General features: G+C 40.2%; 1 protein-coding gene across 2 annotated transcripts; it reads left to right on the top strand.

The window, feature by feature from the left end:
* Positions 1-563: 563 nt before the first annotated feature.
* On the top strand, positions 564-19,495 carry aqp9b (aquaporin 9b). Of its 2 annotated transcripts, XM_088334511.1 has the most exons (7): positions 684-775; positions 906-954; positions 1,242-1,368; positions 6,328-6,465; positions 7,130-7,248; positions 9,283-9,500; positions 15,497-19,495. In XM_088334511.1, the coding sequence occupies exons 3-7, from the start codon at positions 1,335-1,337 to the stop codon at positions 15,657-15,659; spliced, it is 672 nt and encodes a 223-aa protein (XP_088190637.1). In that variant the 5' UTR covers positions 684-775; positions 906-954; positions 1,242-1,334; the 3' UTR covers positions 15,660-19,495. The 2 variants fall into 2 exon arrangements, with proteins under 2 accessions (XP_088190636.1, XP_088190637.1); XM_088334510.1 differs by lacking the exon at positions 906-954 and having other exon boundaries at positions 564-775.
* The last annotated feature ends 768 nt before the right edge of the window (positions 19,496-20,263 follow it).

Raw genomic sequence — 20,263 nt, 5'->3', positions numbered from 1 at the left:
CTCTCTTTTGCTTTCTCCTTCTCTCTTTCTCTCCTTCAATTTTCTCTCTTTCTCTTTTCTCTCTTTATTTCTCTTTGGGTTTTGTTCTTTCTCTCTCTTTATTTCACCCTCTCTCACTATTTCTCCTTTTGTTTATTTTTAATCTTTTTTGTTTCTCACGCTCTCTCTCTCTTTCTCTCTCTCTCTCTTTCTTTGTTTCTCCCTTTCTTCTTTGCCTCACCCTCTCTACCTTTCTCTCCCGCTCTTTATCTTATTTATTTCCCTTTTTTTTCTTTCTCTCTAATCTACTAGTTCGGCCCCCAAGAGAATGTTTGTTCTTTCGTGTGGCCCCCAAGTTAAAATGAGTTCGACACCCCTGTGATAGAACATGTATTATTGCTTATCATTTGAATCAACATTGTTTTTTTCTAACGAATGTAGTTTTTTTACTGCTGGGAGGTGCTAAATATTACACACTGTCCCTTTAATCTTAAATAATCTTACAAGCAAAACAGCATCTGAGGTGACGTTCGACGTGATAAGAAGGTCCGCTAGTGGCGGCGGAGGGAACTGCAGATGCCGGTCTGGGCATGGAGTGGGAGGCGGTAACTTGCATCGTGCATCGTCGCCCGGTTGCTCTCCTTCTCTTTATGTGTTTATTGTGCTGAAGGAGCACATAACGGAACCAGTGGAAATGGAGAGCGAGTGCCGGAGGAAGTGGAAGGCGAGATTCGCCCTGAGGCGAGAAGTCTTGAAGGAGTTCCTGGCGGAGTTTCTGGGGATATTTCTCCTGATAGTGAGTAGCTGTCTCGTCCGCCTGCGTGCACTTGTCATTCAGCTTAAAGCGCCGCTTTAAGACAGCTAATTAGGTGTCTCGCTTTCCCTCTGGGGACGTTGCTGTCCGTCACATACACGTCTTTATGAAGACACTTTGATGCAAGATCTTCAGCATCCCGGTGTTGGCATGTTTCAGACGTAATTGTTATATCTTTCCCACTTTTTGATCACCTCCACCTGTCAGCACCTAAGTTCATTGACCGTGACCCATTAGTGCAGCCTTTTGAACCGTGGATGAGTGCTCTCTCTTTGTTTTGTCCAAACTAAGTGGGGGGATTCTTTATTTTGTTCCGACAAATTGTTGCTGGCAGTTGGAGGCTGCTGTTAGACAAGGGGCTAGTGTTAATGCTGCCTATAATTGGAATAGTTGGAGGAGAAAAAAAAACAAAACAATGAGCAGCTTCTGGTCTGTGTTTTTCTTGCAGTTCTTTGGATGCGGTTCAGTGGCCCAGGCTGTTCTGAGCAAGGGGGTGTTGGGGGAGCCCCTGACCATCCACCTTGGCTTCACTTTGGGACTTATGATGGCCGCCTACGTTGCAGGCGGAGTTTCGGGTAAAAGCACCTGGACATGAAAATTGCATTCACTTGCTGGATTGGTGTTGAAGGGACCTGTACCTCAAGACCAGGGGTCTTCAACCTTTTTGAAGCAAAAAGCTATTTTTCTGTTACTAATTAGCACAAAAGATACCAGTTTAATATGCTTTTGTTAATTCTGCTATGATTCAGGTTGTATTTACACGAGTACACAAATAATATATCTGCCTAAAATGAATATGATGAAACGAAATGATTTTTTTTTCTTTTTTTATTCAATCTATTAACAAGTTGTTTCTGTGATATTACCAGGTTAATTATATAAAGTGGGGTTAACTCGACTCAGTAGACCAAAAAATAAGTAATTTGACTAGGAAATCACAATGACCCAGCATTGGTGAGCTATTTTTTAAAACAGGTTTACTTTGGCACCTCAACTGTCCTCACCATGACAGCACCACCTTGGAGACCCCTGCATCAATCCCAAATGTTGTATTCTAATTTATAAGAGTTATAACTCCAGTAATCTTTATTTCTGAGATTTGAGTGGAGTCAATTATTCTCTTGAGACCAGCGTGCTTGTTTGATGTGCATACACACACCTGTATGACCACTTTTTTTCCAATTAGGCACAGAACGTGTAGGGTTTCTCACAACCATTATGCAGTTAGCTTGCAAAGTATTCAAGAATTTAGTCTTAAAGTTGAGCCATCTATCTTGTTTCCTCTGGCGCTGCGATGTCATTGAAGGAACACATTACTTTCAACATAGCGAATCCCGTTAACACTACATATAAGGCAGCTACAAAACAGACTGCGTTTGTAGTGAACTGCAATTGTATACAGCTCATTTCTACTCTAGGAATTGGAACTTTGCTTACCCTGTCGCTGCGGGCCTTGTGACTATTTTTTGGGAGTTGCGTCTTTCGAACTCCAAAAGTCGCGAGAGGTAAGTTTACCTACTGCCATGCATTCCTTCTTTGCCTTCGCCTTCCTTCACATATGGGATTGTGACTTTTCGTTTGTGTTTTTTGCCATGCGTGTCGGCGTAATATTTTACGGCTAGCTCCACATTAGCATCAGGGATGCCAAAAGCTTCTTGTTTTGTTTGCAGCCAGCGAGCATGCCGTCTCCACTTGTTTATTCCAACCCGGGTTTGCGTTTGTCACGGAACCATTTTTCTTTGTTTGCTGGTTAGCCTGGCTCCTCACTGTGTGTTTTTGGTCGGCTGGCCTCGCGATTTTCCACCGCAGCTGCGGCGACCTATTATTGATCATTCCGGTTAGCCCTCGTTAGCAGATGGCTAGCCTGCCATGTCCATTGGTTTATTCCCAGCTGAGTTCTTGTCTGTCGCTGTAGCAGCTTTTCGTTGTTGTTCATCATTTGTTCCACCATAATTGCCTCTTCCTGCAACGCAACCAAGGCATTCTCCACAACATCTACCAAAACTTGTCTTAAAACACTTATAACCTCTTTAACTAATGAACAGGTAAACAAATATGGTGACTCCCTTGTTAGGGTGCCAGTGTTCCTTCAATGACATTACAGCTCAGGAGGTCAAAGATGAGACAGGCTGTCTCCAAATTGCATTATCTGGGAAAATAAATGGAATATACAATGGAATATATAGACGTTATGCAAAAAAATATGTACCATCGTCACATATTTTTCATGTTTTAAAATTTGGATATACCTTTAAGACCTCATTTGACATTTACAAAAATACATTATAAACCGCTTTGGTTACTAATAATCAGTATTTGCAATGAAAATTAATTTCTAACTATTTTACTAACTTATGATGAGAAAAATATTGACCCTTATAGTACCTTTATCATCTCTTGACAAACAACATCTTAATTTCACCTCAATTGTGGCTACAAGTCAAGTCCTGTTTATTTGTATAGCCCTAAATCACAAGGAGTCTCAAAGGGCTGCACGACCACAGATTATTTCAAACTACAGACTATTATTACACCATCCCTTGATCTCAAACCACCGTGAGGGCAAGGAAACACTAAAAAACCTTAACATGAGGAAAATGAAGAAACCTTGAGAAGGGACCGTATATGAGGTCATCCCTCTTCCAGGATGACCAGGCTGCAAAGGATGATGCAATAACAAATAATACACAGATACTGTCAACATGAAATATAGGTCATTCATAAGCTATAGAATAGAAGTGTGTTTTGTGCCTGGATTTAAACAGCTTCAATTTGCCAATTATTCTAGAAACATTTCAGCGCGAAAAACACAAAAAACAGAAAAAGACGAATAAGATCATGCTACAGCTTGATATGAAACCTTACTTTTTTTACTCTTTTACTAAAAGATGCCATGCTATGCCATGACGTTTCTGTTAACGAACTCTGCAATATTAGACCACTAGATGTTGTTGTTGTCAGAACCAGAACAGACGGTAGACCCAAACGTGTAACGTGTCACACAATGCTTTATTAAGGGATCGGGGAAGTCAAGGCAAGAGGAAAATGTGCTAACCACTGCGCCGCCGTGCTGCCCTTATTTCAACTAAGGCAGACAAAATCCATGTGTTGGGCAAAAAAGCATTCTAATTGGGAATGTATGACGTACTTGCTTAAGTGGTCCACACCCAACACTTTTAGAAGATTTGAGTGAACGATGCTCATGCCCTCTCGTTGCTTTCTCCATGGCTAATGAGAGTAGTGATGGTAAGCCTTGAGAGAAGAAGGATGTTAATATATGGAGAGATTCTGCTGCATGACTGGGCCATTGGCCCTCGAGTTCCACAACACAGTGGGAAGCTTCTGTGGGACGACATGTCTGAAGATGATCATAGGTATTGGACTAATGAGCTTTACTGGGGCATGGGTCTCTAGAGAGGAAGGTAGGGGTTTGGGGGGTCAGGTGTGACGAGCCTGCCTTTCCAGGCTAGCCTAGCGGGGAGGCCCTCAAGCCGGAGAAAACACAATCCTCTCTTCTTTGTTGTCCTCTATTTTGGACGACGGTGGAGCGCAAGTGTGACACATCCTGGTCACTCTAATGACCCGTGCTCTACGTGTGTCTTAAGCCGCTTTAGCCAGATTATGTCACATGCAATTGGGTCCTACGCTCCAGGCTGCTTTGGCACGCCCGGTGTTTGTGAACGGGACGGGGAGACGAACAATGGCGGCATGCTTGATACCCCCCAGTGGTGTCACCACAGAAAGGTCAAAATGGAGAACCCAGAGTGTTAAATAAATGAGCCCACACTGTCAGCACAAGCCCACAACATTTGGATGGAATGTTGTCCACTCTGCTTTTTTTCTCGTAATGATGGACAGTGTTGTACACATTACTAATAAACAGTAATAAGTTACAGTTACTAGTACAGTTACTTCTGTGCATTTTGTCTTTGAGCTTCAAAACCACTCGAAGATCTCTTTCTCTATTGTTGCGTACTGTACATCATTTAGGATCCAGTATCAGTATTGGCACATGCCACTGCCCGGTAATGTCGAGGTCCGGCTCATCTCTGAGTGACGCTTTACACCGAAAAATGTCACAGACCAGAACGGACACAGGACTCAATAGCGTACGTTTCTCAGTTTTTATTTGAAAAGAAAGGGAGAGTAAGGCTTGCTTGCTTGATCCGAGGACTGACGAAAAACAGGAGCGAGCGAGGCGGGAGTGACACTTCCGTGTCGGACGAAGACAGGCGGGAGTAGTAAGTCGTTTGGCCGGGGCTGGAGATCAAAGGCGAGGTCGAGTTCGTAATCGGGGTCGTAGGCAGGAGGCAGGTAACGAGGCAAAACGGGTCAGGTAACAGGAGGCAGGCAGGTCAATAACGAAGATCAGGCAGGAAACAGGTTTAGCAGAAACGGAGTCGGACGGGAATGCTCACTGAGTGGAATACAACAGTTCGCAACGATCTGACAATGACTGAAAGGAAGCCGGGGGTTTAAAAGGGGAGTGTCCACCAATCAGCTGACCGGGCTGTTGGTGCCAATCAAGCTGCCGCAGGTGTTCCAAATTGGCAATCATGACGTCACGAATGGCAGCCACTCCAGCAGCTCCCGTGTTATTTTCGATTGTTCTCAGTTATTTTCGATTGTTCTCAGCTTAGGGATGCTGCTGGAAAAGTGAATTTCCCTTCGGGGATGAATAAAGTATCTATCTATCTATCTATCTATCTATCTATCTATCTATCTATGACAAAAAAAAACAGGGACCAGATGATTAAGGTGCTGCATCTGAGTCAGATCAGGAAGCGTTCCTGCTGCTGGTACCCATGAAAACCAGTACTAATTTTTCTTATGTAGTGGAGCAAACCCCCACCAAAAAAACTGTCTTGGAGAAGGATGGGCACCTCCAGGCTATACTTACCAAAGACACACCACAGGAAATGGTGCCCCGCGACCCTGGCCGTTAAGGGATCCTAAAACTGTGAACATGTTTATATGGCCTGTCCTTACGTTTGACTCTATGTGCACTTTCATGTATCCTTTTTTTAATCGCTTTACATTGTTTTATATACACCAAACGTTCTTGCTGCTTCCAGGTTGCTTGTTTCCTCAGCGCCCTTTCTCACTATGAGCTTGGTGTATTTCAACGATATTTTTACCAAAAAAAAAAAAAAAAAAAAAAAAAATCACAATTCAGCCCCCTTTTACCCTTAATTCTTTGGTTGTGTGCTCACATTTGGACCAGAGCTGGCAAACGAACACTTAGCTGAGAAACGCCATATCCATTTTGTCTGATTTGATCATTCATGATCTGCATGAAATAAGTAGCTGAAATAATGCTGTACGTACCATGTAGTAACCACAGTAGAGTTACAGTTCATCAATAACATGTTAGAGTACGTGTTACCAAGAAAATTAATTGCATTCTATAAACACGTTCATATATAACACTGATGATGGTGGAGTTCAAGTGCAATCAGTGCATTTGTTAAAACACAAAGCTTGTCTATTTATTCAGATCAACTAATGTGTGCTTTTTGGTTGTGTGTGTACAGGAGCACATGTGAACCCTGCTGTCACCTTGGCAATGGTGATGCTGGGCAAGACATCCTGGAAGAAGTTTCCCGTCTTTGTGGCCGCACAGTTTTTGGGGGCCTTTGCCGGGGCCTGCTGTGTCTATTTGTTGAATTATGGTGAGTGAAGTTAGTACAGACCTTTACTTTAGAAATCTTCATGTTTGAAAACAGTTCTTGCCAGAAAAAAAAATCATAGCCTTCAAAAACATAATTAACATCATTAGATTAGTGTAAAATCACCATTATCTAAAGTTAATGGAGGCTGATATCTTTTTTGCATGAGATACCTCCTCTTTATTTTGGCTTTCATGCACTGTTTACATCATTGTCTCTATCGGCTGATAATGCTGTCAGTCTTCGGTTTCCACATCCTTTAGGGTGGATCTGCATTTTGTAACCTAGGAACTTTGATTTTAAAAAAGGCTCAGGGGGGGAATTTTGAAACAGATTTGGAATTTTTGCATCGTGCGTATTTTTTGTAGTCTTTTTCTGTTCTCCTTGTATGTTAAAAATTCATTAATGTCTTTTCTCCTTTTTTTGGAGTGTCGACTAAACTAAGAACTTATTTAAGGCATATCATAGTCTCTGTTGAATTTGTTGTGTTTAGAAAAAATTTTGAGGCTATAGATATATTTCTGGACGTGTTATATATAATAGACCTACACAGTACCACTGTTTCATTGTCGAAAAATCAAATGGATATAAAAGCGTTTCCTTGCTTGTGTTAGCATTTTGCTGTTGCAAGCAGTTCATTCATTTACTCAATGTGTGCATCTCTTAGATGCTTTAATGGAGTACAGCGGCGGAGAATTTATAGTTGTGGGGGAGAATGCAACCGCCGGCATATTTGCATCCTATCCTGCAAAACACCTTTCCACATTCAATGGATTCCTTGACCAGGTAAAGGCTTAAACATACACTTTTTTGGTTTGTGTTGAGTGAAGCTTTATGTTAGAAGAGTTCCACCAAACTTTGGCCTGTCCCCTCTGAATGTGCATTTGAAATTATTGATGATGACGGGTGCAAACACTATTATGTAACACTGAGTGTACTGTATGTAGAGTCTACTAGAGCATGCAAAGATGCTTGGGAGCGTACATACACATGGGCATTAATGTTAACATTGATGTGCGTGAAGAATTCTGCACAATGCTGAAAATAGACATCACGTGTCCTGGATATGTGTGGTATTTATGGGTTGCAACATTAGAGACCAGAGGTAGGAAAACTACAGCCCGTGTGCCACGCGCGGCCCATCAGGCTTTTTATTTTGGCGGCCCGCCAAACGAAAATGTTAAAAACATGATGATTTCATATTTCAGGACGTATTAATGTGTAGCTGGCTACATTTTCATCTATCTGCTATTTTTTAAATCATGTTTTTAAATTATTTCGCAAGCTATTCATCAAATTTCATACATGGGAAAAAATAAAAACTTCTAAGCTAGGCCCGTTGCATTATCAGTTTTTTAACATTATCAAATGTAATGTCTAAAAAACGGGATCGGGAGGTTTACTTTAGAAATGTATTCCGATACAGTTTTTAGTTTCCTGATGACGTCAGACAAGAATGTCGATTGCCCATTGCCCTCACCTGTGCCCGCTCGTTTGGCGCCAGCTGCTGCTCGTTGCCTGATGGGCTCCCCTCTTATTTAAACTCAGTGCTAAATGAAATGAAATGATCTGCATTTATATAGCGCTTTTCAAGTCAATGACTTCCCAAAGCGCTTTACAATGTGCTCCACATTTCCCAATAGCGGCCTTGCAGCCATGTCTGCACTTGCAAGGCTAGCATTTTGACTCTGTCCGGTATCCGGTATTGATCCCGTCTGTCCCGTCCTGTCCGGTATCTTGCTCGTGCATCCTGTATCCGGTATCGTTCCCGTCTGTCCCGTCCTGTCTGGTATCCTGCTCGTGTATCCAGTACCCGGTATCAATTTCGTCTGTCCGGTCCGGTATCTTGCTCATGCATCCTGTATCCGGTCTCGTCCTGTCCGGTATCCTGCATCAGGTATCGATCCCGTCGGGTCCCGTCCTGTCCGGTATCCTGCCCGTGTATCCAGTATCCGGTATCGATCCCGTCTGTCCCGTCCTGTCCGGTATCTTGCTCGTGCATCCTGTATCCGGTATCGTTCCCGTCTGTCCCGTCCTGTCTGGTATCCTGCTCGTGTATCCAGTAACCGGTATCAATTTCGTCTGTCCGGTCCGGTATCTTGCTCATGCATCCTGTATCCGGTCTCGTCCTGTCCGGTATCCTGCATCAGGTATCGATCCCGTCGGGTCCCGTCCTGTCCGGTATCCTGCCCGTGTATCCAGTATCCGGTATCGATCCCGTCTGTCCCGTCCTGTCCGGTATCCTGCCCGTGTATCCATTATCCGGTTTCAATCCTGTCTGTCCCGTCCTGTCCAGTATCTTGCTCATGCATCCTTTATCCGGTATCGGTTCCATCCTGTCCGGTATCAATCAAGTCTGTCCCGTCCTGTCCGGTATCGGTCCCGTCCTGTCCGGCATTCTGCTCGTGTATCCTGTATCTGGTATCAATCTCGTCTGCCCCTGGCTTCCTGTTTTCCCGCGCCTGACTCTTCTGCCCCACTTCTTCTGGCCAGCGCTCGCCAAATTGCTGGCGTTTGTGTTCCCGCGCATGACTGCCCTGTTTCCGTAAAATAAGGCTTGGTGTGAAAACGTTAGGCGTTTGGGTCCACCGTCTGTTCGGGTTCTGACAAAGATAGGTTGTTTTCAAAATGCATTATCTCTGAATATACGTAATATACCATTTAAATATATATAGATTTCATGCGAAAAACATGTACTATTTTGGGATTACCTTTAAGGAAAATGCAAAGCACACTGGTGAAAGAAATTAGATAAAACCTCTTTAAAGCTTCAGTTTTGTTATGTTGGCTGTGGTTTATTCTTATGATGGGATGATCCAGGTGGCAGGAAGTGCTGCATTGATTCTCTGCATCCTGGCCATAACGGACTCGAGGAACATCGGCGCCCCCAAAGGCATGGAGCCGCTGTGCATCGGCCTGATCATCCTGGCAATCGCCGTGTCCATGGGCTTAAACTGCGGCTATCCTATCAACCCAGCGCGAGACTTCAGCCCACGGCTCTTCACAGCCGTAGCTGGCTGGGGATGGGATGTCTTCAGGTAATTGGATTTGTGTCGTGAGCAAGTTTGGAAGTCTATAAGTTATTGCCACCCTGAACTTAACACCAAGTGAAAGTCACAAATATTGCAGTGTTTAATTTCCACCAAATTACAAACAAAAACATTCATGTTTTCAACTGAAACACATAAAAGTAAGGGATTACTTTTTTTTCAATGTTTTTAGGTTTTTTGGAATTTATTCAATTGAAAAGCAAAGGATATTTAGTTAGGTTCGGCTTAGTGTCGTTGTGGCCCTGACTCACTGCTCAATGACACTCCTACAATGCATAATTGCGCAAGCCCCTCATGAATAGAAGAATTTACAGCCACATCTCTTTCTCTCAGGCTTTCTTTGTTATTAATATTTTAAAAAGCACTCATGTATTTTCTGCATTTTGAAACCTTACTGTTCCATTCAGGAGAACAAGGAGCATTTGCCAACCAGTAGTATGAAATATTCATTGATTTTGACTCTGAACTCACCCTCAGTGTCCTGACCCAGCAGTCAGTTTGCTTTTAAGCGCTGCAAGCACTTTGACTTCACGTGATCACACAAAATAAATCTGAAAATTATCAATTTACCTAAGAAGTGATAAAAAAGTATAATGCACTGGATTTAGATTGAAATGCAAATGCAAAAAAAGGTTTATTTTCTCTCCTTCTAGACATGGGATCATATTGATTGGATCTTTACATGCCACCCAATGTGAAAATTAAGTTTTTGATCATCCTCTTGTTTTTCTGGATATGTCCAATTAACTTCCAACCTAAATGAAGCAAAACATTAGTGGAAAAAAAAGAATGGCTTGGGTGACCCTCATCCAGGAAACATTTCCAAACCTTTTAACTTTTAATTTACTATCAAATCCATTCGCTTTCACGCATTCATCTGGGGTCAGAATTCATGTCAAAAGGCAGGGTTTTGCCTCCTACATGTCCGAACCACCTTGTCTGGATTTTTTCGAATTTGTTAAGGTTCTAATTCGAGCCCCTCCCTGATGAGGGAACTTCTCACACTATGTCCAAGGTACAGGTCAGCTCTGTTGAGGAATAAACTAATCAAAATATTCTCCAATCATTGCAATTTCAGGAAAAGGTATTATTTGTATGTTTGTAAATGTGGCTTTAGCTTTTTTTGCGGTCAACGAAAGGAGCAGGTCCTTCAATTGACCACAAAACTTACATTATGCAAATAATTAACAGAGACAGTGGCATGGTTATATGAACAAAATCAAAGAAAGCTAAAATTAAAATAGATAACATTTAAAAGGGGAAATAATTAATATATTTTTTTAATGGCAAACCATTGTCCAGACCAGTGGACGTGAACCTTTTTGACTCGAAGAGCCATATTAGCAAAATATTTCGATTTTTTTTTTTCCTTCTTCTTTTTCTAAAAGAGCCATACCATATGTTTTAAGACAAAATTCAGTAAAACCACCAAAGCTGCACTCCGGACTAAAGCAAATTTTCAGCACATTATATTTCTCTGTTGGTTGATTGATAAAATATTTTTTTTAATTTGTGCCACAGCTTGTGTCCCATAGCAACAAATGTACTACTTTAAATTTGTCTACCTCAGCAATTACTTAAGATCCTGAAGGCTCATTTTTATTTTCATTTTTTTCCTTAAATAATGGTTTCAAAACGAGGTTCTTTTGTAAAAATGTCACAAAAAACTTCAAACAAGGATACTGACTTATTTACCTACGGTGCAGACTGCAGAGAGAAGTGTGCTGTGTGCTTAGCTCCGCCCACCCCTGCCGCTCACCCAATCAAATTGTTCTGTGTGCTTGGCTACCATTTGTGGGTGATTACGGTTTCTTGCGTGGGTCTTTATCATAAAGTGTCTCAACAGTAAACATACATAATTTATTGAGCCTTCATTTAAATGATTCTTTAGCGAGCCAAAACAGGGTCTGTTGGTGTGACACCTTGACTGTAAACTGTAGGTAACACTGTTCCATTTACATACTGGACATAAAACTAAACATTTTTACAGTAGCTTTGGCAATTCAACCATTAAACCTGTCATTTATCTTATCAGATTTAAAACAAATGAAATGAAATGAAATGATCTGCATTTATATAGCGCTTTTCAAGTCAAGACTTCCCAAAGCGCTTTACTGTGTGCTTCACATTTCCCAATAGCGGCCGTGCAGCCATGTAAGGCGCTAACCTGCTTATTGGGGGTATTAGGGGTTCAGTGTCTTACCCAAGGACACTTCGACATGGAACACCGAGGAGCCCGGATTCGAACTGCGATCTCTTGATCCCAAGACGAGCGCTCTACCTCCTGAGCACTATAGAAGAATCCATTCAATTAGCATTTTAGCACAGAGTCATATGTACTCAGCCATACATGGCTCGCGAACCATCGGTTCCCGACCACTGGACTAAACACAACCTTTTGCAAAAAGGTCAAGAAATAAGTACCCATCTGTTTAACTGTCTCTTGACCTGAGGTCATTTTATGTAAGAGTTGAAGAGACAGTGAGTATTATTTTGTGCCTCTTAGTTGTAAAAAACTTAATGTATTAAAAAACAATATTGATTTAAATAATAAGCAAAAATACATGAACTATCACATATAGGTGATTTTTTTTAAACACTAATCGTCAGAGAAATTTGCGTTGTTTTCACATAACATGAGCCTCAATTAGTGTCGGCCATCCTGCTTCTACGGGAACTAAAAAAACCTTAAAAGGCCAGGCAGAAAATAAACAATAAAGTCAAACTAGTGTTCAAGTGATTCATACTGTGCGTTTAAGAATGTGTTGTTTATGACATTATTTTTTTCTTGTACTTGACTGATATGGCATTAATTAAAAAAACAAATACTTATAATAAAAGCAACAAAAACTAAACTCAAATGCAATTTTCTATAAAAATAGAATACTGTGACAATATATTCAAACCAAACTGACAGTGTCTAACGTGAAGAAAAACATTTTGCTCTGGAAATGACGAATTTTATGAATATGAATGTTTGGTTGGTTAGTTGGTTGGTTGGATACCTTAACGACTAGGGTGATAGGGGCACCATTTCCTCTTGTGTTTCATGGGCAAGGACAGCTTGTATGATTAATAAGTATCATACAGAACTAACTAGCATCACTGTGCATTTGAAAAGTCAGTACACAGTGCATAAAACATTTTTTAAAAAGAAAATATCTCATTTTTAATGAATGGAAGACTTTAATATGACGAAAGGTCACCACAAAGTTTGTTTTTCAACTAAAACATGAATGCCTCTAATGATGAATGTTGTACAATGTGACATTGAAAGTTTCCGAAAAAAGTTTGTCCCCAGTGATTTTGATGTAGTATTGTCAATGAACATTTGATGATTTTTTTTTTCAAATCCTCAAAATAAAAATAATGTCAAAAATTAGATTTCTTTAATGTGTTTCCTTAATTTGACGCAAGCAGTGAAACATACTGTAGTCCATTAATATTGCAATGATGTTAAACTTAAGGCGGTTTCCTACAACAGAGTCGTCTCGTCTTTCTCTACCGGATGCTAGGCGTTCAACTCAGTAATTTTGATAATAGGCTAATATAGCTAATATACAGTATATACATACAACATTCATACAGGCTTATACAGGCCTTTTACTTTTTTGTTCCAATATGGCTCTTTGAACATTTTGGGTTGCCAAAAGCTGGCCTAAACGAAGCGGTACATGAGTGAAAAATTCAGCATCATGGCGCCTGCCCACACAACAGATTTCCTCGGGAGATGGGACAGCATTACCTCATCAGAACACTCGACCCCCCCGATGGCTTGTCCACTTTTTTCTTGGTCTTTTTTGAACATAAACCCGTGTCCGCTTTCACCTGCTGTGCTGCAACGCCGCAGCCTAATCGCTCGCCTAAAGAGTCGGCCAGAATCACAATGACAACTTACGTGGCAGACACAAAGCTGCTTATTAGGACCAGACTTGACTTAATCTGGGATAAGGACGGGTCGCTTACCTGGGACCGTCTTCCCAGACGTCAACGCCAGTGTTGGATTCGTTACTTACAAAAAGTAATTCGTTACCTTTGCTCGTTACTTCATTTTAAAAAGTAATTCCGTTGCCCCTGATTACTGAGACCAAAAAAGTTACAGTTGAAACTGACTACCTAAAACTGTTTAGAAATAGCCACATGATGAATTAAAAAAAAACATGTACATCAACCTGTTGAAAATTAAGCATTCATATTTCTTGCCTCGTGTAATCTCGAGAGCTTGCAAACAAACACGTAGCCGAGACATTCAATTTTTGTCTATGGGCTTCAAGCCACTTGAAGATTCCCTCCTTCATTGCTGAGTATAGTCCATGATGCCTTCTTTTTTTACAGACATGGTGTATTGCAAAAATACTTTTTTAGATAATAAAACCAAAATTCTGGACAGATTACCATAAATTCTGTGCTTACGTTTGCCCCATTGATTATAATTTCTTAGTTGTTTTTCGTGCATAAGCCACGCCCCCCCTACCATTCTCTCCTGGTTTGTCATGACACACAACCAAAATGTGCATTTAAGTTGAAGTATGAGGATAGACTGTATGAGAGTGTGGTTGTGCCGATTGTATTGTATAGTGCAGAGACTCGAGGCCTGAATGCATTTGAGAAGGAAATTAAACGTTTTTGAGATGAAGTGTTTGAGGGGTATAATAGGAGTGACAAGGTTGGATAGTTTGAGAAATGAAATTGTGAGAGACAACTGGAGTAGTAGCGGAACTGAGCGAGCGTATGGATGAGAGAGTACTCTGTTGGTTTGGACACATGGAGAGGATGGATGAGGAGCGAATGTTGAAGAGGATCTACAGAGCTGAAGTAAATGGAAGGAGACCAAGAGGAAGGCCGCAATTGACGTAGATGGATGGTGTTGTGAGTGCACTGCAGGAAAGAGGTCTAAATCTAGTGGAAGCTAGAGCTCTTGTTGGTGATAGTAATGAGTGGAGAGGTGTTGTGAAAGGATAGTGGGATGTTTAGACGTCTTCTAAGGGATGCGGCAGGGGTAAGCCAGCGAAAGCTGTCGGACCCTGCTGTTGAACAGAAGTGTGTTGTGTCACCCTGACTCGAGTGAAATGGCCACTTTCTTGTGTCCCGTTTGAGATGGAGGGACGAAAGCATGACTAACCTGGGTCCCGTGGTGCTTAACTTATTTGTGTGTTTTTGCTTTTGGGTTGGCTACGGTCACATTTTTTGTGTTTTTTGCTACTTTTTACTTTTTTCTTTTCTTTGTTTTTGTTTATGTGTTTCACTTGCTGTCGGTCACCCCTTTTGAGGGATATGACCAGGGTAGATAGATAGATAGAAGCTCAACCCCTTATTTCAGTATTTTATTTTATACTTGTAAAAATATGAAAGCCACGTATTGTACAATATGATACTCAAAAGTTTTTTCTCATATGATTTAGGATTTATCATTGGCATTATCACATGTCAATGCCCGTTGATGCGGAGGTCCTGGTCCTCTCTGAAGAGTGGGATTACGCATTGCACTGGAGAACAACAGCAACCAGATTACGGAGGTCCTGTATCTGAGTCAGATCAGGAGGCTTCTCCTGCTACTGGTAAACATGGAAACCAGTATTATCTGTTTCATATCGGGGAGCAACCTCTACCCCAAAAAAACAGCCTGGAAAGGGATTGGCACCACCAGGCTGTACTTGCCCAAGACACACCACAGGATATGGTGCCCCTACGACCCAAGTCGTTAAGGGATCTGTGAACCGGAAATCGTGAAATACAGCTTTGATGCGTGTATAAATGGGAGGGAGAATATAAGTAAACTCTACCCTGTGCTTGAGATGGTGCCACTGAAACTGTATTGCGATCACGTTGCAGTACTCATTGAGAAAAGTAATTCTGTTGCAGTTACTCCAAACTCAACCAAGATCCAAGTATTTTTTTACCAATGGACACACATTTGGCAATAAATGACAATGGATAAATTATTTGTGCGTAGCAATTGGTAATTTTGTCATTTTTTTCCTCAGGGCTGGGGGTTGCTGGTGGTGGATCCCCGTCTTCGGCCCCATGGTCGGCGGCGCAGTGGGCGCCGCTATTTACTTCCTTTTCATCGAGCTGCACCACACCGAGCCCAAACAACAGGAAGAAAACAACGGTCATCAAAAGTATGAAATCGTCACATTGTCGTGAAGCAGAGATGCTTACAATCCAATCAATGAAAAAAGGAGACATTTCAAATATTTATAAGAATAATTATACAGTATGGTGCTGTTGAATCAGGCTTTTTTTGTTTATTGTTATGTTGTTTGTGTAAATGATCAAAAACATTCACACAGAAAAGCCTCTAGAACAAGGGCGTTCAAACCTTTAAAACATGTGCCGGATCAGTTTTAAAAAATTAGCTGAGGGCCAGGACCGGTAGAAAAACATGATCGATTAATTTTATTTTTGCACTTCTCGAACAAGATTTTATTTTCGCAATTCTCGAACAAGATGCCTCGGGAATACATGTGAAAAATATATCTTGTGGACCATCTAAATTTTCTTGTATCTATTTATGAACAAAATGTTCTTAACAATATGTTCCACTAGTTTGAACACATAATTCTGGTTGTTTTCATGGAAAATAAATTAAGTGTAAAATGGACCGGTTTATTCCATCACTGATGGTGGTCTTTTGCTATCTGTTGTCAACAGAAAGTGACGACAAGGTTTTTCAGGCCTTATGTATGGTGGAAATTGTTCAATTGTTACTCAAACCACATGCAACTTTCATGCCAGTTTAGTGAATTGCAAGTCACAAAATTGCAGCTCCCCCAGATGTATTAAAACAGGTGACTATTGCTTATAAACTCATAGTCTACAAACACAACCTTTATTTTAAAAAATGCAGTGTTTTGATTGTTGGTGGCATACAAGTAAAGTCATTGCCACAACATAAACATGAAAGCCACAAGTGATGCAATGGAGAGGGATGGCCGCCGCCAGGCTGTACTCGCCCAAGACAGTCCGCAGGAAGTGGTGCCCTGATGAACCTGACGGTTAAGAGATCCCGGGACCGTGATATTGTGAATTACGGACTCCAGAGCGCAAATGATTACAAGCCGAATGCTCAAATTCAAGAGCGAAACTCAATTTTGTCTTTGTACGAGCTCCACCGGATTTTAAGATGCAGGCTTAAACACAGATAAAAATGTACTCATTTACATCAATTTTAAGACCGGCACACACCTGGCGCTAACCGCGTTAGGACCTTGGCTGCATAACGCCAACAGCGCCGTGCCCTTGTACACCGGTCGCCATTTTTCTTTTCCAGTGTTTACGTCACGTGTTTTTGGATCATTTTAGCACATATTTATACTGCGCCGAAAAGAAAACGCGAACGAGAGCTTCGTCGCGTTCAATGTGTGCCCTATATCTCCAGTAAACAGGGCAACCATATGGAGAATAGTGCCAGATTATAACACAGACGTGGAAGTCGTCTATTTGTGGTGTCATTGATTGTTGCCACCCTACCGGTGAAAATTGCATTCACTTGTTATCGTTCCTCAAGGATTAAAGGACACTTCAGCGACTGGACATTGGCAGCAATAATGTGGAAGAAGTGTAGTATTTTTAATCGAAAACTTTCATTGCTGTTCAATTCGGATGTATAAATTGAAGGCCTAATTTGTTGGTAAAAAAGTTGAAATATCATAAGTACATTCTAAATACTGAAAAAAATTCTGTTAAACTTCCCGTTTTGCTCCTGTTATGTACTAAATGAATAATCTTAGCAAAACAGGCTAGTTCCTCTTGAAGGAGGTCATACATAAGAATAAGCCGCACAGTTTTTGAAGCTGCAGTGTTGAAAATGTTGCAAAAAAGTAGCGGCTTGTAGTCCAGAATTGATGGTACATGCATACATGTACATGTTGTACATATTCTATTCTTTTATAAATAAACCATTACATCAAATAGATTTTAAAATGTTTAAAATTAAAGCAGAGTAAAACAACATTTTCCTTTTTATGCACTAAATTTGAAAATGTATATTGAAAAACTCAAAATGCTATAAGGCCAGCTCAGAAGTTTTTTTTCTTGTTGCTTGAATATGTAGCAAGTACAGAAAAATATAGCCAGGTGTTTTAACATTGGATAGGAAGTGACACTGGGGACATTAGTGGCATCAGAACTACATTTTGATTAAAAGTACTTTGCTTTACCATTAGATAAATTATTGTGACATTTATACAGTTTTTGTTTGCCAGGTTGGATAACAATGCCCGACAGGCCATTAGTGGCCCACAGGACATAGTTTGCCCACCACTGATCTAGGAGTTCTTACCATGAAGGTTTTTTTTTACATGTCAAACATGAAAATATATTACAATGTAATGATTTCACATTTGTTTGAGTGTTTTCCTATTTTTTAGTTTAATGTTTAATTGAGGTAACTTACCTGTTATAACAAATCTAAACATCCATCGGTTTATTATTGTGACATCCTTCGTACTCATAAACTATGCATGGTATCTTAAAGGACACATTTTATCCATTAATTATTTCATGTAATTACACAATGACATTAAGTCATAACAGCATGGTCGTTACATACACTGTACTAACTTAACTTAGCACCTAAATATATTTATTTGGTCATGAAAGTTGCTGTGGAACCATCGCATATTGTATTCTGACGTTGACCTAGAAGAATTTTAATATTAGAAGAAATAATGCAGCTTTGTTTTTGTTTTTTAATAAATATGTCATGCTATGCTTATTTATAAATATGTAAAGTACAAGTACAATTGTAGCTCACTATGTTTTGGTTTGGTATATACACCGTGATGAACAACACAGTAGTGGTAATTCTATATTATTTTTGTATTATATTCAGTTCCAAAAAAATGCAAAGACTGAAAAAAATGTTCTAATTGTTTTCTCCTATTCCTTTTTTTCTTTTTTGTTCCCCTCTTTTCTTTCCTTTTCATTTCTTCTTGCTTATCATAAAAACGATTTAATTTCACTTATGTTTAGCATCATTTTTTTCAGCTGATGCACAAAAATAAACAACTGGATATAAGTATACAAAGAAGCTAATTAGTGAATATTTAACTGAATTTTATGACAATGAGTGTCCCTTTTTGGCTTTCACGGGTATATACAATACTGGAATCAATGAGGTTTATGTATTATTTAACTATAGTAATGCTGTTGCACTATGGTAGAGCTAGAAAATGTTCCTGTTTGTTCTCCTGTGTGTAATTGTAATGGAGGTATATGAATGCATTGTAGTCATTATTGGGGGGGGGGTACAGATGTTCAAAGCAGTGTCACCAGTTGGAGTTATTTTACTATTACCATTGCGTTATTTATATTTTCCTATTATTATTTTTTTTAAACTCCCGCCTTAATTTATTATATGCAAGTCTCTTGTTTTGTACTGAAGCACCCTCAAAATATTAAAGGGACATTGCGTATTATTTAGCACCTCCCAGTGGTTAAAAATCTAAAATTAATTTGAAAACAATATTGATTTAGATAATGGGGAAAAAATACATGCGTTCATATAAAAGAGGAACTCTTTACTCGTAGGTTGAGAAATATGTATTTTACATAACATAAGGCTCACTTAATGGAGCTGACATGATTATTTCCCATTCTGCTGCTACGGATACCCCCAAAAACCAAAGCCTTGTGAAAAGCTGGGCAAAAAAATACTGTAGTCTATAAAAAGGGTCTGGTTTGGTTAGTTTGAGTCTCCATAGTTTGTATTCTTCCATTTATTTTCAGCACTTGTTTTCGGTTGTACGACACAGTACAGCGACATTTACCGGTCGAGTAATACACATTGTCCCTTTAAGTTGAACTGTTATCTAAATATTATGAGTTAAATTATTCCAGTGTAAGTAAAAGGCTTGCAACATTGGAAATGTTCATGTTCAGAAAATACAATTGTAAATGTATTTTAAACCCATGCATGAGGATAGACTTTACAGTCTATTGTTATGAAGTCCCGAAATAAAGTGTATTTTATTTGCGAACACAGTTGACATTTTCGGTTTCATTTTGTAAGTTATGTGAGTACAAGTACTTTGATTGCTATTAAAGCTATTTGTGCTGATCCCTGCTTGAAAATGATAAAGAGATCGTCGTAAAGTAGCCAGGAACAAACTAATTGATGTGGAGCAATGGCGGAAGAGCAGCATAATTTATAAACTTGTGCACTTACGGACATTATATAAAAAAAGAAGTAATGTTGTTGTGATTTTCAACTCAAGAATTTAAAAGCTTTTTTGGAAGCTTCCGAAGTGTCCTATTGTGATCCTTAGAAGGTGTATTTTCCTAAATGTTCTAACCCAATCGACAAAAAAAGTACTTTATTGTCCAATCTCAATGTTACTGACGTCGATAAATATTACCGTCAACACAAAGATACATACAGTACATCATTATATAACAGGTAAAGGTTATTTTTTTATGTTGAGCAACTTTTTTCTGGTTGCAATCCATTACATCAGTAAAGGGGCGGGCAGTGCATTTTACACTTAGGCCTTTAGCTCTCGGAAGTGATTATTTGTGAGGACACATGTGGAGGAGAGGTGATTTTGGCCAACCCCAGCCCCTGCCATGGGCACGGTTTATGGGTCCGATGGCACAGGGCACGGTCGGTTCGGGGAGCCGGCACAAGGACTGCGCGAGAGGGGGTGGGAGTGGAGTTACATAGAAAACACCTCCACCGCAGATGCGCGACACGTAAAGCCTTTTAAAGTCTTTTGTGATGAAATCTAAGTTAAACAAGACTGTATAAT

Source organism: Urocampus carinirostris, chromosome 4, assembly GCF_059441175.1.
Source record: "Urocampus carinirostris isolate Australia breed hairy pipefish chromosome 4, RoL_Ucar_1.0, whole genome shotgun sequence".
Lineage (NCBI taxonomy): Eukaryota > Metazoa > Chordata > Actinopteri > Syngnathiformes > Syngnathidae > Urocampus > Urocampus carinirostris.
This window is presented reverse-complemented; position numbering and strand designations above follow the sequence as displayed.

Bases quoted from the DNA above. Each gene is read 5' to 3' on its own strand.
- aqp9b (XM_088334510.1), top strand. From the start codon at position 674: ATGGAGAGCGAGTGCCGGAGGAAGTGGAAGGCGAGATTCGCCCTGAGG. The intron at 776-1,241 runs GTGAGTAGCTGT...TTTTTCTTGCAG, and splicing joins TGGGGATATTTCTCCTGATA to TTCTTTGGATGCGGTTCAGT. The intron at 9,501-15,496 runs GTAATTGGATTT...TTTTTTCCTCAG, and splicing joins TGGGGATGGGATGTCTTCAG to GGCTGGGGGTTGCTGGTGGT.